Consider the following 15,349-nt stretch of genomic DNA (forward strand, 5'->3'; position numbering starts at 1 on the left):
CACAAGAATGCAAAAAAAAATGTACAGCAGAAGAGGAACAGTGTTTTGTGCAAATATTCCCATGGACCACTGAGTTATCTCCATTATCTTTTCTTTCCACCAATATTTCCTTGCCTATTTCCAGGCTTCCACACACTGTGGAAAAATCCTCCTTGAAATACAACAGGAAAAAGGGTATCAACTTTAATGCCTGGTTTACACTTGATCCACAGGTACCATGTTGAGTGCAGGTATCTGCTGGTCTCCCTCCATGGGTACAATCTCCTACATAACTCAGGTATCAGCATTTACTGGGCTTCCATGGACTAGAACTCACACAGGCCAGCAATACTGCTGTGATTAACTAAAAACCTTCAAAGCAAATTTGATTTCAGGCAAATCCTCTATACGTCAGCGTAGAACATGCAATAACAAATAATATGGGAAAGCAAATGGGATATAGTTGAGCACTTCCTCACGAGGTGATTTTCTCTGAAAAAGTAATGATGTTATTTTTCCCCTTCACGTTTTCCGTGCAGCAAAAGAAAGTGCAAATTGGGAGTCTTCTACTCAAATAAAAGTTCAGGCCATGACCAGACAATGACCTCTCAGTTGGCTGTAGCTATTGTGTGCTTGAATGCAGAGCTAAAGAAAGGGCAATTTCTAAATTTGTTTTCAGTAGATAAGAGTAATTCATGCACAATGGCCACCTACATAGAATCAAACCTTCTGGGGGAGGTAGATGAGATCTGGTGCTGCTTTACACATCACCTGTTAGCAGGCAGGAGCAAAAAGAAATGCAATTAATTGAGTCTGCATCTGGCAAGTGGCACATGTGTGTGCTGGAAATGAGCGTGGCTTGGCATCCAACACACCCCACAGGGGAAATAAAACCGTGTGAAAACCAGCTCAAGGGGCATCTCCTGCAAGCCACCGAAACCCTGAGCACAGCCAGCTCCGAGGGCACCACAACAACACACCTGAAGGGAAGCAGGTGCTGGTTCACAGCAAACCAGGTTGTTCCAGGTTGTCCCAGGGCCCAGCAGAGCAGCAAGGAGCACAAACTCCTTGTCCAGCAGAGACAAAGCCCTGAGAGATCCTGCCAAGGTCAAGGAGACCCAAGGCGATCTGCCCAGTAACTGCTGGCCCCATAAATTTCTTTACTCAACAGATTTATTTCTTTACAGTCATTAATACATAACGTAGTTTCAGAGAAGGAAAAAGAATTTAAAAACCTGTGGTGGAAAGCAAACAGCCACTGTTTCAGTGGCAGCTTGCTCCACTACAAACAGTGCTTTGCTGACTTTTGCATTCAGTCACTCCTCTTTAAACAGAATTCATTGTTAACTTCTCACAAACAACCTGTACTTTGGCAAACCTGCAAGAAGGTGAAGGTTTGGAGGTAGAGAGGAAGAAGTCAGCCAGGACCTGGGGCAAATACCCACAACACCCCTAAAAATGACTGAGACCTCAGCCCAGCTGTGCATGGTGACCTCTCTGGTGTCTGAATTTGTCTTTAAAGAGATGTTTAATGCTCAGAAGGAAGCTCAGTAGTGTTTTACAACCTTCTCCTTGTTACCATCCCTTTGCTGCTAAGGACAAGACTCCTGCCCCACGTGGGAGCTGCATCTTTTCCTCATTTATGAGAAGTTCCTTCTCGTCTTGTGTTTCTACTTGAAAAGTTCATTTCAGGGCTCCACTAGAAACAATCCTTACAAATAAAAAGGATCTATAGTAGCAGAGATAGATGGACATATTATGGTGTTGGATTTTTTTTTTTAGAGTCCAGAAGCAAGGTGTTTGTTCTTTAAAGTTTTACAAACAGGAGCAACCTTGATGTGAAACAGTGTGCCCAGCCCTTGTCTGGAAAAACAGAAGGGAACAATAGACAAGAGTGAAAGGATTTTTTTTTTTAAAAGGATATTGAGGGTAAGTGAACAGGATGTAAATTCAAAGCCTTGGGTCATAAATAAAGTCTTTAAAAAAAAGCAACATGAGCGGGTAACCAGTGTTAAAGCCATCAGAGAACAAAACTAAAATGCGTTAATAGTTAATAAATGTGCAAAACACACCTTCAGAATCAAAGAGAAATATGTTATGAAAATATCAACTCAGTTCAGCGTGAATCTGTTTTTTTCTTGGAATAAATGCTGAAGTTACTATGTATCACCATGGATCTCTATTCAGCAGCTTTACATCCCAAAGCATGACCTACTCATGAAAAAATTGTGGAGTACTTCCAGTGTTCATGTTACAGGAACTGAAGAAACACCAATTGCTTGAGTCAAGATTTTTACATGACCTCAGATACCCTACTTTCATACATAAGCACTTCCAGGCCTGTTATCCATACAGAAATACAAATCATAAACTTCTTTTTGCCTCTTACAGCAATGACAACTACACAACGAAAGAGACAGTTCAAAAAACACTCTCATAGTCCAAGATAAAATCTATGATAAAATATTTAGAAATCCCTGAAAAACACAACTACAGAGGTCACCATGAAATTCTTGAGGTACACTGTATATTTACTTCAAAATCTTTCACATTTATTTTCATGTAATTGAAGAGTTTATATTTAAGTGACATTCAAACATGCTAACCCACCTGACGTGATAATCTGTTGCTGGCCTAAGGTCTTTCAGGTGATATTCTAATTCTTCTCCACTGTAGGAAAGAAATCCAAACCAAACCAATCAATAAATTATGAAAAGCAATATCCCACTTAGCACAGCTAGTGATTTTCCAGTGATATAATTTGAAAGAAGAAAAATAATCCCTCCGAAGAGAAACAGTAGCAAGCCATATACCAACAATTTGTCAACACACTTCACATTTCTTGAAAACTTCATAAAGCTCCAAATGCACAGAAGAATTTATCACACCAATTTATTCAATAAACTAAATACATGGCTTCATTTCAATGCTATCTTATATTCTGCTGATATTTGTATAAAGCTCATTGTGGTTTTCAACCCTCCCAGAGCCCAAAAGAGCGAAACCCAAACATAATTGTTGTAGTTTCTGCATATTCCCTATTCAAAATATTTGATACACAGTGACCTATTGAACGTCAGAGGAAGAAACAGTTTCTTGCACAACTGCTTCACTTATTGCTCTCTCCTCCAGAACCACGCTCCCTGTGAGCACCACAGCAAGGAGACATTTAATTAACACCCAAACAGCTGGACCCAGCTCTCTTTCAATACCAAGAAAACTTAAAGCAAAGTGGTTTAGACATTTTAAGAAATAACCAGCACACAATCTATTAATTTCAAAAGCCCAACATAATTTCAATAGCCCAACATAGTTAGGGCTATTCTTTTTCCTTCTGGCTTGTTTGCTGGTAAATGAACACTGGGCTCAGTCATGTGCTGCCAAATGTGTGAAGATTAAGGTACGGGTCAGTGCTTAATAAGTAATAACCCTCTCATGTAAAAGCTTGGCTTATTCATGATTTTATTAAAATATGGGAAACAAGAAAGCTCTCAATTTAGCATAAAGAAATATTTCATAGCTAGCTGGACAAATACAGGGAGATGTCTCAAAATCAATAGAAGAAAATCCACCAGAAAGCACACGCCTGCTGAGTCGCCAGAAATCCACCAGCAAGACTTCTATTTTTTATTTCATATAATAGAATGCTCTGCAAATCCAGTTTTTCCCCTCTGAAATGAGTGCACCTCCTTCCAAAGACAATGTATTCAACACATTGCAGACTCTCTTTTGCCTATAGTAATATCAATTACTGCTGCTCCTGATGGAACATACCACATCAAGCTGAAGGCTGCACTCTGGCCAGCAGCAGGAGACACATCACCACCAGCAGCTTTAAAACAGATGCACAACATTTCATAACCAGGGGAAAATGTGCAGCCATCAAGCACAAGAAGTACTAGAAAGTGTCCTTCCCACTTTAGAAGCTCAGCAGCACACACTTGACTATGGAGATGCTCACATTGGCTCACAAACAGCTGCTGTAAATGCCAGAAAATAGTAAAATCAGGCAGCCTTTCCCTGGTTAATACACCCTTTTTTATTATCCAAGAGCTGCCTTCAGCATACCAAGAGGAATACCCTAATTCACAGGACATCTTAAGAAAGGAGATGGCTTGGTCTCAAGAGGTAATTCCTTAAATGCTCTATCACCTGGACTTTATTTAATGAGACTTGGGAAGGATTAGCTATTTCACAATAGCCAAGGTCACATCTCCAAATTCTCTTTCCTAGACGTCATTAGCAGTGAAGAAGAAAGGCATAACACCATATGTACTTGATCACAGAATGAGCTCAGAGGATCACTGCAAGGAGACACAGAGAAATCCCTCAGAATTTTTACTGAAGCCTGCTGAGAGCCAAGTATTTGGGGTTTTCTGGGGAGCCTCTGTAACCTACTGACTGCCCCACTCCCTCCTCTGCTCATCTAAGACACTGCAAAGCACCAAAGCCCTCGCATTTTTCTCGTTAGCTGAAAGAACAAGATTTTACTGCTCTAAATTCTGCAAGTCCACACAAAATTAGCCCATTAGGAAGGCAGCTCTGCTGCCTGCATGGTGTACACGAAAGGTTTTGACATTTAGCATAGAAGAAAAAGTAACCTTTTCACTGGCAATGGGAGCGATGGCATCGCAGGCAGGATGTGCCACGTGCCGGGGAGGTGGGTTGGGGTGGCAATTAGGGACCTTGTGACATGAACTCCACCAGCTCCCTGCAAGCTCCTCTGGTGAGGAAACGTGCCTTTCTCCTGTGGCTGATGGCCATGCCAGGATACAACCTGAAAAGCTCAGAGGATTTACTCCTAATGAAACAAAAAAAGTGTAAAAATGTTGGTTTTTACCTGTAAATGATCTTGTATTTCCCATCTCTCCCTTTATCTGATAAGGCAACCTCGTAGGTACAGGTGTAAGGCAAACCGTTGTGTCTATCTGCATTGAGAAGGCCAGGGGGAGGAGACCAGGAAAGCAAAACTGTTCTTGCTTGAATATTTGTAACCTATAAAAGAACCATCAGTTAATCTGAAATCCAAGGAAAATCCACTGTTCTGTAAGCATTTGCTTTTTGCTTGCATCTTCACAGTCAATTTCTTGCAAAATGGAAATTTCTGAGCTAGAGTTGAAAAGTAAATGGTCAGAAATGATCAACAACACAAACAAAAACACAGATTCATGGCAAAAAGTGATCTCTAAAAGATAAGGAATACAGAGAGAGGTTCCCCTGCAGGGAACTGGCTCATCACTGTCTGAGCATCCAGCAGAGGATGCCTCTGGAGGTACCTGCTGCTGTGGCCATTCCCAAAAGGGACCTGGAATTAAGTGAAACGAAGACTTTAACCTATAGATGGTTTTATACACAATTATTTTTCTGAAGTTATTGCTGGGGAGCTTTTTCAATGAAACTCTGATGGCTTTTTCAGTCATCCCGTTCTTTCTTGCCACTTGAAACCACAATAATTCAACAGCAAGTCAGTAGAAAAAACCCAATTCAACATGAAAATTTATGCTGGCTCAAAATCACAAGGGAAAATAGTAATAGAGGTCCAACCTGTCAGTTAAAAACTACATTGCAAATCAATCACTTTTTGCCTTGATAGAAGGGCTGTGTGTGATCTGCAGTCACCACTGCGTGCAACAACCCTGTGGCAGAGGGGTAAGTAATCTTTTTTAATAAAGCATGGAAAAAGTACCTCAAACTCCTGCACCAAACCAATTTTATCACCCCACCAGTGCCACTGTATTCTTCTGGAGAGCCAGGCTCACGCAGCTTGCAGAACCAGCAACACCTTGCTGACCAGGAGAGCCACTGGCACATCAGCTGCACACAGGCAGCAGCAGCATCCCAGAGAGCAGCCTTGTTATCAGGCCAAGAAAGAAGAATAAAAAAATCCCCCCTGCCACTGTCTCACAAGAAAAAATAAATAAAAAGTAATAGCTGCACTGGTTATCTGGGAAAGGCAGCACATTTTCACACTAGCCTGCTAAAATATCCCAGGGAAGCCTCAAAGCCTCCAAAAACTCAAATGCTCTGCCACCAACTCCCCACTTTTCCTGATGAAAATAATGGTGTTTTTCCCTCTTAACTGTAGTGAACATATAAGAATATTTTTTAGTTAGCTTCCATATGGAGGAATTAAAGACTGAGGGTTTATTTTCTTTATTTTTGAAACAAATTTCACAGCATCTATAATTTTGACAGATTTTTGCAACACAAGGAGCAAGATGTTGTTATTTCAGAAGGTGTAACATGAATGCTGCAGGTGCTCAGTTACACATTTCCTAACTTTTGTTGAGACAAGTGAAACCCCTTACCCACAAATTGGGAATGAAGTATCACAAATCGACTTTCAGGGACTGTTTGTTTACAAATCCAGCTTCTGGATATCTTTATATAATGGAGAATATTTACCTTCTGGTGTGGAAACACATTTCTTCCAGCTGATGAGCACTGAAACTGTTGTGTCTGATACCCATATATCAACCAGATTCTTTCTGAGCAAGTCATAAATCCATTTTTAACAGCCTGACAAGTAGGTGACACCATGAAATGTCTCATCATAAACGCCATGATCTCAAAAGTTAGTGATTTTAATTTATAGCAGCACATTTAAGACTTGCCAAAATAAGAAAACCTTTGCTCAAGCTAATGTGAAAAATAAGTTTTAAGGCAAGAAGGTTTAAGTACCATCAAGCTTTCTTTGTAAAAAACATGGATGTGCAAATTGTTTTATGAATTTTCATGATGTTTCTTGCTTTCATGGCATTTTCTTATCGTATTTTTCTGATACTATGAAATCAATGTTTATTTTAAAATCTTGGAGCAGTTAACCCTGATACTGGATAAGATACCTTTTAAGCATCTTGAATGATTCAAGTAAGACAAATAAGTTAATTTTTTGAGATATACACATATATGTATACACACACATATGTAAATGAAATTGTAGCAAAGATACGTAAGAGCTAAAAATCTGCATTTAAAATAATATTTTGATCAAAAGTCTGATTAACAAGATCCAAATAGATTTTAGGTTTTTTTAACAGACATTACTAGTATGCCAGCTCAGCCCATCAACATGCAGTTTCTTTTATTATGGAAATACGCTTGCATAATTGTTTTTCATAAATTCAGACAGACTTGGAGCTGGAGGCACAATATCCTGCCAATGTTCTATTGAAATGTTTTTCTCTATGACTACTCCCAAGGACACACGTATATATTCCACATACAGCAAAACTCTGGCCCTCCATGAACTTCAGCAATCTGTAAAAAGTTAGGGCTTGGGTTTCTTAAAATAAGAGAAAGTATCTTGTGGGCTAACTGCTAGAAACTGTCAGGCTATTTTTCTGAAGGCAGCAGAGGATAAAAGTCCAAACCCAGTTGCTAAGCTGCTGCACTACACCATTAATTTCAGAGGGAAGGAGCACCCAGAGTGGCTGCTGGCTGCCTTGGAGCTCGTAGGTACACAGCAACTGCTGCTGCAGGCTTGAAAATAAACACCAGAAATGGTTAAACACCAGGCTTAGCTGCACTGAGCACACACAGCAAGTCCGGGAAAGCAAGTGAGGGGTCACTGTCTGCAAGATAAGTCAGAAAAGGCAAATCTATTCCTTCCCTGGGCTGTGCACGTCAGCTGGGAATGGATTTATTTGTGCGGCTGGAGATAAACCTATCTGCTGCTCCCTGACCAACAGGCTGATACCATATCACAGTCACCTGCCAGTATCTCCTTTCATGGCCAAAGCCACCACTGAGTTTACCAAGGAACTCCTACCTGGAGCAGGAAGCACTAGCTTTGCTGTGAAAAAAACTAAGTTAAATAAATGAGGTTTTGACATGTTGAGAATAACAAGCAGGCACTTGTAAAACAGTTCAGTATCTTTACCTCCAACTTCCCCAATTTACACAAAAACCCTTCCAAAGGTACAGACCTGCACCAGCCCTCTCCAGGCTGTAAGGAGCAGCCCAGCTACCACCACGAGGGTGGGCATGGCCCTTCTGGACTTGCAGACAGAAATACTTCACCATCACTTAAAACCAGCTTATTGTTCGTTCACAGTGCACTAATTCCATCTGGCAAAATATAAGCAGCCAGAGCATCTCTTCCCAGGCTGGGCAGGTAAATCTTCATGCTGCCTCTGAGTTCCCCCAGCCTGTCTCATCTGTCCCCAAAATCACTGTGCTGCTTTGAAGAGGGCTGGCTCAGCCTTTTAGCTGAGACCTAACAAAAGATTCTCCCACAAGGAGTTCTGTACGTCTGCTGAAAAGCAGAGTTAATTAGTTTCTGAAAACTTCTCAGTTTACACAGTAAATGCCTCCTTTCTGCTCCATCAAAACTCGGCGGTGTAAATAATTATTCCATAAAGGCCCCTGGGAAAGAATCCAACTCCTGCACCACTTCAATAAGGTTACAAGACTGATGAGTATCAGCCCTTCCCGTCTTTCAGGTAATGAAAAATGTTTCTGTACAACTTCCATTATCTTTCAAATTCCGGGTTAGCATTCACAGGCATCGTGTGGTTCGGGGCTCATTGTATGTGTGAGAACTACACTGCAAGCAACATTCATTTACTCCCTCAAGGGCACGGTTTGAAAGGCTTGGGGGTCAAATGAATTCACAGTTATTACTGGGTAGAGATTCTGCTTTTAAATTATGGCTCTAATCCTGCAATTTTAGGCAAAAACCCCAGTGATTAAATATGAGTTTCTCTGCAGAGCGAGTCAGCAGGAGCAGGCTGCCTTTTGGAAAGCCAGGCTGATGTTTGAGCTGGGGTCTGACAGAGCCCTGGTGATGCCCCACAGTGGGGGATGTCCCCCCAAGCCCCTTGGCTGTCAGATGCAGCCACTTCACAAACCCAGAGTCAAGTTTCCCTCTCTCACCGAGGTATTTGTTTCAGAGAATGATTACTTTGTCTGTGATAACGTGAATTAAAAACATATTTCAGCTGACACAAAACCATGGGGGATTAAAAGCAAAAGGTGCTTTTTAAAATTCTGGCTGTTAAAGAGACAAAGCTCTGATTAAATTTACAGCTCAGCTGCACACCTCTCAAACAGGTAACAACATCTATTATTGAAAAAAGACCTTCCATGAAGTAATAATTTTTAAACAGTGTATATTTTGTACTCAGAGAAGTACCTGTGTGATCCAGACACCTCCCAGTGATAGTGTCTCTTCATCCCCCCATGGATGGAGAGAGCTGCCCACTTGGACAAATCCAATCCATGTGCTGCAGACACAGCATCACCCACTTGTCACTGACTCACCACTGTGTTCTTTTCCTTTACATTTTTTTATTTTTCACTTGTACATGCACAAGATTTACCAAGAAACATGACCAAGATGACTATTTATGCATAATATGATAAATTTCTATCAGATGTAATATTGACTATACACACACAGAATCATTCACAGCAATTCACGATTTGTGAGAGTCCTGTGAGTTTAATTATTCACAAATGTCAAAGTTACAAAGAGAGAATAGATAATCTCCAACATTGCCTCAGTAAATATTATTATTGAACCAGCATTTGCCATGATTTGGATTTTTTTTAAATCCTATTTTGGCCATGATTAAAGAAAAAAATTTTTTTTTTTTCTTTCTGCTTTAAAGGCTCTGGTTACCATGAATTTAATTGTCCAGATCTCAGAATCCTGCAAATTGCTCTAACAGCTTCTCTTCCTCCCTCTAAGGATAAAAGTATGAAACAACACATTTTTCTTGTCAGCCCTCTGGATTTTTGCAAAAGCACCTGGCTGTGGCTATTGACCAAGTGAGTAACACTCAGGTGATCCCCATGGCTGCTTCTCCCAGCGCTGGCTTGGACCATCCACTCAGAGCCACAGTGCTCCTCTGGCTTTCACCTGACACACCCAACTAGAAAAGGGCTTACAACCAGATTTATCAATAACCTCACCTGACTGCAGTCACACACTCAGCATTAGAGTTATTTACAGGGTGATTCAATTCCATCATAATTTACAGGCTTTTATGGCTCAGACAAACACAGACTATAGTAATTTGCCATTGAATAATAGAATTAGCTTGATTTAATCATGATTAAAGACATAAATTGCTCATGACAAAGTCAAACCCAGGGGAGAGGGGGTAAGAGCTATGCAAGTCACCCCAGTGCATTGAGTTCCCCATTACAGTATGAATACTGGGAATTGTCCTCTGGAAACAGACAACTGGTGCAATTCCTGGTGTGGGCAGAGCCCTCAAACACCCATGAACACAAAAGATCCTTGAGATTTATATCCCAGTAAAATGAGTTAGTGGCAGCAATCTGCTAAGGGAAAAAATCAGAGGTGCTCCCCTGTGAAATCACCAGTATGTTGTGACACAATCTACTTTTCACATTTGCTATTGTACGTTTGTGTGGCAATTTGGGATCACATACCTGTGGTTTCTCCATTCCAGAAAGAATGTCCTGAACCCTTTTTGTTTCTGAATCAAATTCTGTAAAAGAGAGAATGTGGAAAGAGGAAGAGAAATAAATTACGAAAATTAAACAAAAATTTCAGTTACATAAATAAAAATAGGGGAGGGAGACAGACATTGCAACATGAGCATCAGTTGCCTTGTGAATATAAGGCATGCAGTTACATGGATTAATATTACAAAAAAATGTTTAAAAAAGAGGAGGGAATGAAACTTGTAATTGCAGAGATTCATAAAACTGAGACTATTTGTAGAGGTGTCCTCCAAAAACAGTGCTATTAATTGTGACCTGCATTCAGACAGTAAAACCAGGGTGCTGTTTCCAGAACTCAGCTGTGAAGGAAGCCCAGGAGCTCCTCAGTTTCTGCTGAACCTCACCCTGTTTTGTTACCCAAAGCCACCCTCCCTCCAGCAGCTGCAGGCTGGGCTGTCCCCAGGGCTCTGAAGAGGACAAATGTCCTTGTGCCACGCAGGGAAAGCCCAGGGGAGCCTCACAGGAGCCTGCCCTGAGCCCCAGCACCCACCCTGCAGCCACCTGTCCTTAAACTGGGAAATGCCCAGAGCTCTTCTCCAGCCACCTTCCAGCTGTGGAGGCAAATTCCAGAGCCTGACCAGCAGCAATCCATCCTCCCTGCCTGAGCCTGGTGCCTGGCACAGCAGCTCCTCCAGGCTGTGAAATGCTGCCCCTAAAGCAGAGGGATAATTGTGCAGAAGGTGCTGCAGGGGCCATCCTCTGAGCAGTGGAATCAGCCTTTCCCTCATCCTCCCCCCTCCAAACAATCTTGAGGTAAAACATCAGCTCAGAGTAATGAGGTGACACAAAGCAGCTTTATTCCTTTTGGACCACAGCACAGAGAGGCCTCACTTTCCACTACACTATTCTCTAATGGAAAACTAGGAAAATATTTTCCTGGGGTTTTTTTTATTATTTTTCTTTTTTTAAAATATTAATGCAAGAAGTTTGCTCACCAAAGCAGAAGAACATATCTTACCTAAAGCAAAATGAGCCAGACATCCTTGGCATAGGAAGTAAAAAACATTAATAAACAGGTGGGATCAGATCAACAGCTTTCTCTAATGATTCCCCCAAAACCTGACCTACTTCTTGTAGCCCAAGAATGTGTCTTTATTTTTGTCTGTGACCTGCTTTTAAAAAGTAGATCTTCTTTGTAAAAATTCCATGTGCTTGACTGCCAAAAAATAGAATTGGCTGAATGCTGATGGCAGAATTCCAGTGTAAATGCCCATCTCTCCCTACAAGAATGCGCCTTGGTGTGGACTGGGAATGACAGATCTCCTGCTGCACACATTCCTGTTTTCCTTTTAGTCTCAGCCACTTGGAAAGGAAAGGAGCAGAAATATTTCAGGAGAAGTTGAGGATAGCAAGACTGTTGTTTTTCCATAGCAGATAACCCTCAGAGTGTATTATAAAGAGCATCAACTGGCAGGATTGAGCCAGAATATGATAATACTGATTTCAAAATTTCACAGATGGACTAAACTGGCTAAGGTAAAGGCTGGGATGCTGATTCAAGTGGAAATGTCAAAATTTGGGGTGTTTCAGAATGCAGGGTTCCCTTCAGCATCAGTAAAGAAGTTGAGCTGTGCCACAAAAGCCTGGAGGCAGATTTGCACAATGTGGAGATCCTGCAGGCTTATCTCGAAGGGATGCTAATCAGAAGCAGCTTCTGCAGCTCTGAGTGTAACAAAAAAGCTGCTACTATTTTATCGAAAGTTTCTAGTTATTATGTCACCCCTAATTACAACCCCCAGAAGCTGAGCGTGAATCACTCTCAACCTTAAATCCCGAACATGTGGACTGAATTTTCTTCCCTCCCTCTGCTTTCTAGCAAGGATACTCTTGTCACACTGAGCAGGAGAGGAAAACAAACTCTGAAGCCCAAAGAAATCTCATTTCCCTCTGCCATGAAAGGGGTTCAAACTGCTCCAGGCACAGGAGCTGACTCCAGGACTTAAGGGAGGTGGGTATGCCCAGCAAATAAATAATAATTTAATTACTTTAATCAAACTTCTCAATGAAGTGTCCTACTGAGGGAATTTTTTACATGAGTGTCCCATGTTTTTGAGAGGGCTCTGGGTACCAGATACAGAGGCCTTGGGTTATTACACACATGTGGACATTTATGAGGTCAGTATGGACATTTATGTCACCAAGTGTTTATACAGATAAGCTGGAGATGGAAGATAATTCTTCAAAGACTTTGGGGAGAGGGAAAGAGGGAATGGGATACTTATAACAAATAATGCCCTGTGAAAATAAAGCAAATACTAAAGGCAGAAAGCAATAAATCTCACAAGTGATGTCTATAATAGCATCAGAGAACACTGCAGGCTGAAAGGGGACCTCAGGAGTGGTTATCAAGAATTACAGTATTTTCAGTATTTCAAATACTTAGTTTCCCACTTCAAGAGCCATTAAAAAAAATCTCGGGCTTCTATGGATGGCTGACTTCCTTTCTGTAATAAACATGATTATTCACAGTCTCCTGAGCTAGACTAAGCTAAGGAGAAGAGAGACCTGTCCCAAATCCCTCCCTCAGTGGGGAAGTTGCTCTGACCTGCCAATCTCTCTGAGCATCAAGCTCAACATCTTCCTTCCAAGCCAAAAAAGAGCAGAAATCCTTCTGAAACAGAAGACAATAGAGAAGGAAAGAAAGGACCTGATATGCTTTATCTGATAACACAGAGCTGCTGGAGGGCCTTTCTTCCTGGCTCTCTGCTGTCACTCAGCAGCCACCAAGGACCATGCTCTAAATTAGCTCACTGGAGCATTTAGGGACAAGGAGCATGAGCATCTGCTGGACATCACAGACACAGTGGTGGAAAAGTGGGCAAGAACAGCAGCAAGAAATGGGCAAGTCTTGATGTAAAACAGGCAAGTCAGATTCAAAAAAACTACCAAGAACTGCTCAGGAAAGGTGGTGGGTGGCTGAGCATGACTCACCCACCTGGGACTAATTGTCCCTGAATAACAGACAGTCGAGTTGCATTTCAATCTTTGCCCCTTCCTCTGCCTCAGCTGATGGAGCACTGAGAATCTGACAGGAAGACAGAAAATCTGTGTGTCAAACCCCCCAGATGCTGGGGCTGGCAGGGGCAGGCAGCAGGAGCTGCTTTCCTCCCTGCCACAGGGAACAGGAGCTCAGTCACATCAAGGAAGAGCCCAACCAACACTTCAGGTCACTGTCCCATTTTAACTTTTCCTCCCAGCATCTGTTCCCCACATCTGTCGTGGCAAAACTCTTCCTCCTAGGAGGAAGCTGGGGGTGGGGATGGATTCCTTGTGAATGCTCCATGGGGTCCTCTGAGGGACAGTACAAAAATCTGAGTTACCCTGCTAATCTCACTGCCTGAGAGACATTGCAGCACTGCCAGCATTAGGTTCTAATTCCCAGGCTGTAGGGTCTTTGGATCCAGTGTTTCAGACTATCTTTTATTGCAGAAAAAGCCAGCTGAAAGACCTGGGCCACATCAAGTCCTCTCTCTTTTCCAGAGTTTTGAATCATAAACAAAACTCTGTAGATACAACCAGGAGTAAATGCCCCTAAAATCTAAACACTTTCTCAGCAGCTGTTTGGTGCTAACAGGGTTTCAGTGTCAAGCCTTGCTGAACTAAAGCTTTTTATTTTGTGCTTCTGTTAGCCTGTGTCTATGTTCCTTTCTGCACGTACTGCACAAATACAATTTTCAGACCTTTCCAACCGTACTTTTAAACACCAAAACACCAAGCACAGCTTTAAAAAACAGGGAAAAAATGTCAGTTCAAGGTAAGTTTGAAGTTTCCATCAATAGTTTACATGTTTGCATGAACAGCAGCTGTGTATGTAAATGGTTTGAAATAGCTAAAAGCTCTAAACTAATTAAGATTTTCCCATTGCAAATACACATTTTAGGTTTGTTCTGCATTCTTTCCTTCGAAGAGAGGAAAAGGTCCAGCTCAAGACTTAGCTTCTGGCCACAGAAAGTATTTACTGTTTCAACAGCTTTTCCATTCCAAGGGAATGACATCAGCACCAGCACTTTGCACACTCTGAGTCGAATTCTCAAGCAGAGCTCACAGATATGCCAGTCATAACACGACATGCTTTCTCAGAATTTGTTCCAGATTTATCGGGGCTGTGACCGGCTTTAATGCTGGGAAAGATCTTTCATCAGTCACGTACAGCACAACCTACAGCCCCCGAGAAAATGAGCTCTTCAAAACACAGCCCAGCTCCTCTGTGAGCTGCCCGCCCGTGTCAAAGCTTAAGACACCGAGGAGAACACATACAGACTTCCAGGGAATTGCAGAAACCCGGGTTAACAAGCTCCCTGTACAAGAATGAACCTAAAGCTGCAGATGTCACGCAGCAGCTGAGTCACAGGACCAGAGGGGATGTGACAAAGTCACCGAGTCCATCCTCCTACGCTGAGACATGATCAACGCCCAAACCGCTTCTCTGAGACGGCTCCCTGGCCCATTCTTCCAAAATAAATGACAATTAAAGAAATGACCTCCTGCCCCATGATCATGGTCATCTCCAAACTTCTCAGCCAGGAAAATTCCCAGAGCATCTAACTCTTCATCACAGGGAAAATCATCTCAACTCTCCCTGCTGCATCTGAAATTTATTCCCTCTTTCCTGCACATCTGCCCCAGGCGAGTTCATCACCTCTTCCTTTCTTGCAGGAATTTCTTCCTTTAACAAAACAAGCTCATTTCTCCACACCTGTCTGTAAGAGACCTCACCTGCTGCTGTCCCCTGCCACGTGTTTAAATTCATTTCCATCCTTCAGAGGATGTGGCACAGCCCTGCCCACCATGCGCCAGCTGAGGTCCCGGCAGCACCAGAACTAAGAACCCATTTGCAGAGCTTGCTTAGAGGTTCACTCTTCTCTTTGTCTACAGAATAACTTGACCCTTG

General features: G+C 42.1%; 1 protein-coding gene across 2 annotated transcripts in view; it reads right to left on the reverse strand.

Moving 5' to 3' along the window:
* Nucleotides 1-15,349, reverse strand: part of FNDC3B (fibronectin type III domain containing 3B) — a 187,165-nt gene that overhangs the window by 56,975 nt on the left and 114,841 nt on the right. For both annotated transcript variants that reach the window (XM_072933671.1, XM_030279927.4), the window contains 3 exons: nucleotides 10,384-10,442; nucleotides 4,820-4,974; nucleotides 2,590-2,649 (listed from right to left, as the gene is read on the reverse strand). In XM_072933671.1, coding sequence (XP_072789772.1) covers nucleotides 2,590-2,649; nucleotides 4,820-4,974; nucleotides 10,384-10,442 — 274 coding nt within the window. The remainder of the gene's footprint in view (nucleotides 1-2,589; nucleotides 2,650-4,819; nucleotides 4,975-10,383; nucleotides 10,443-15,349) is intronic.

Source organism: Taeniopygia guttata, chromosome 9 (assembly GCF_048771995.1).
Source record: "Taeniopygia guttata chromosome 9, bTaeGut7.mat, whole genome shotgun sequence".
In the NCBI taxonomy this organism is placed as follows: domain Eukaryota; kingdom Metazoa; phylum Chordata; class Aves; order Passeriformes; family Estrildidae; genus Taeniopygia; species Taeniopygia guttata.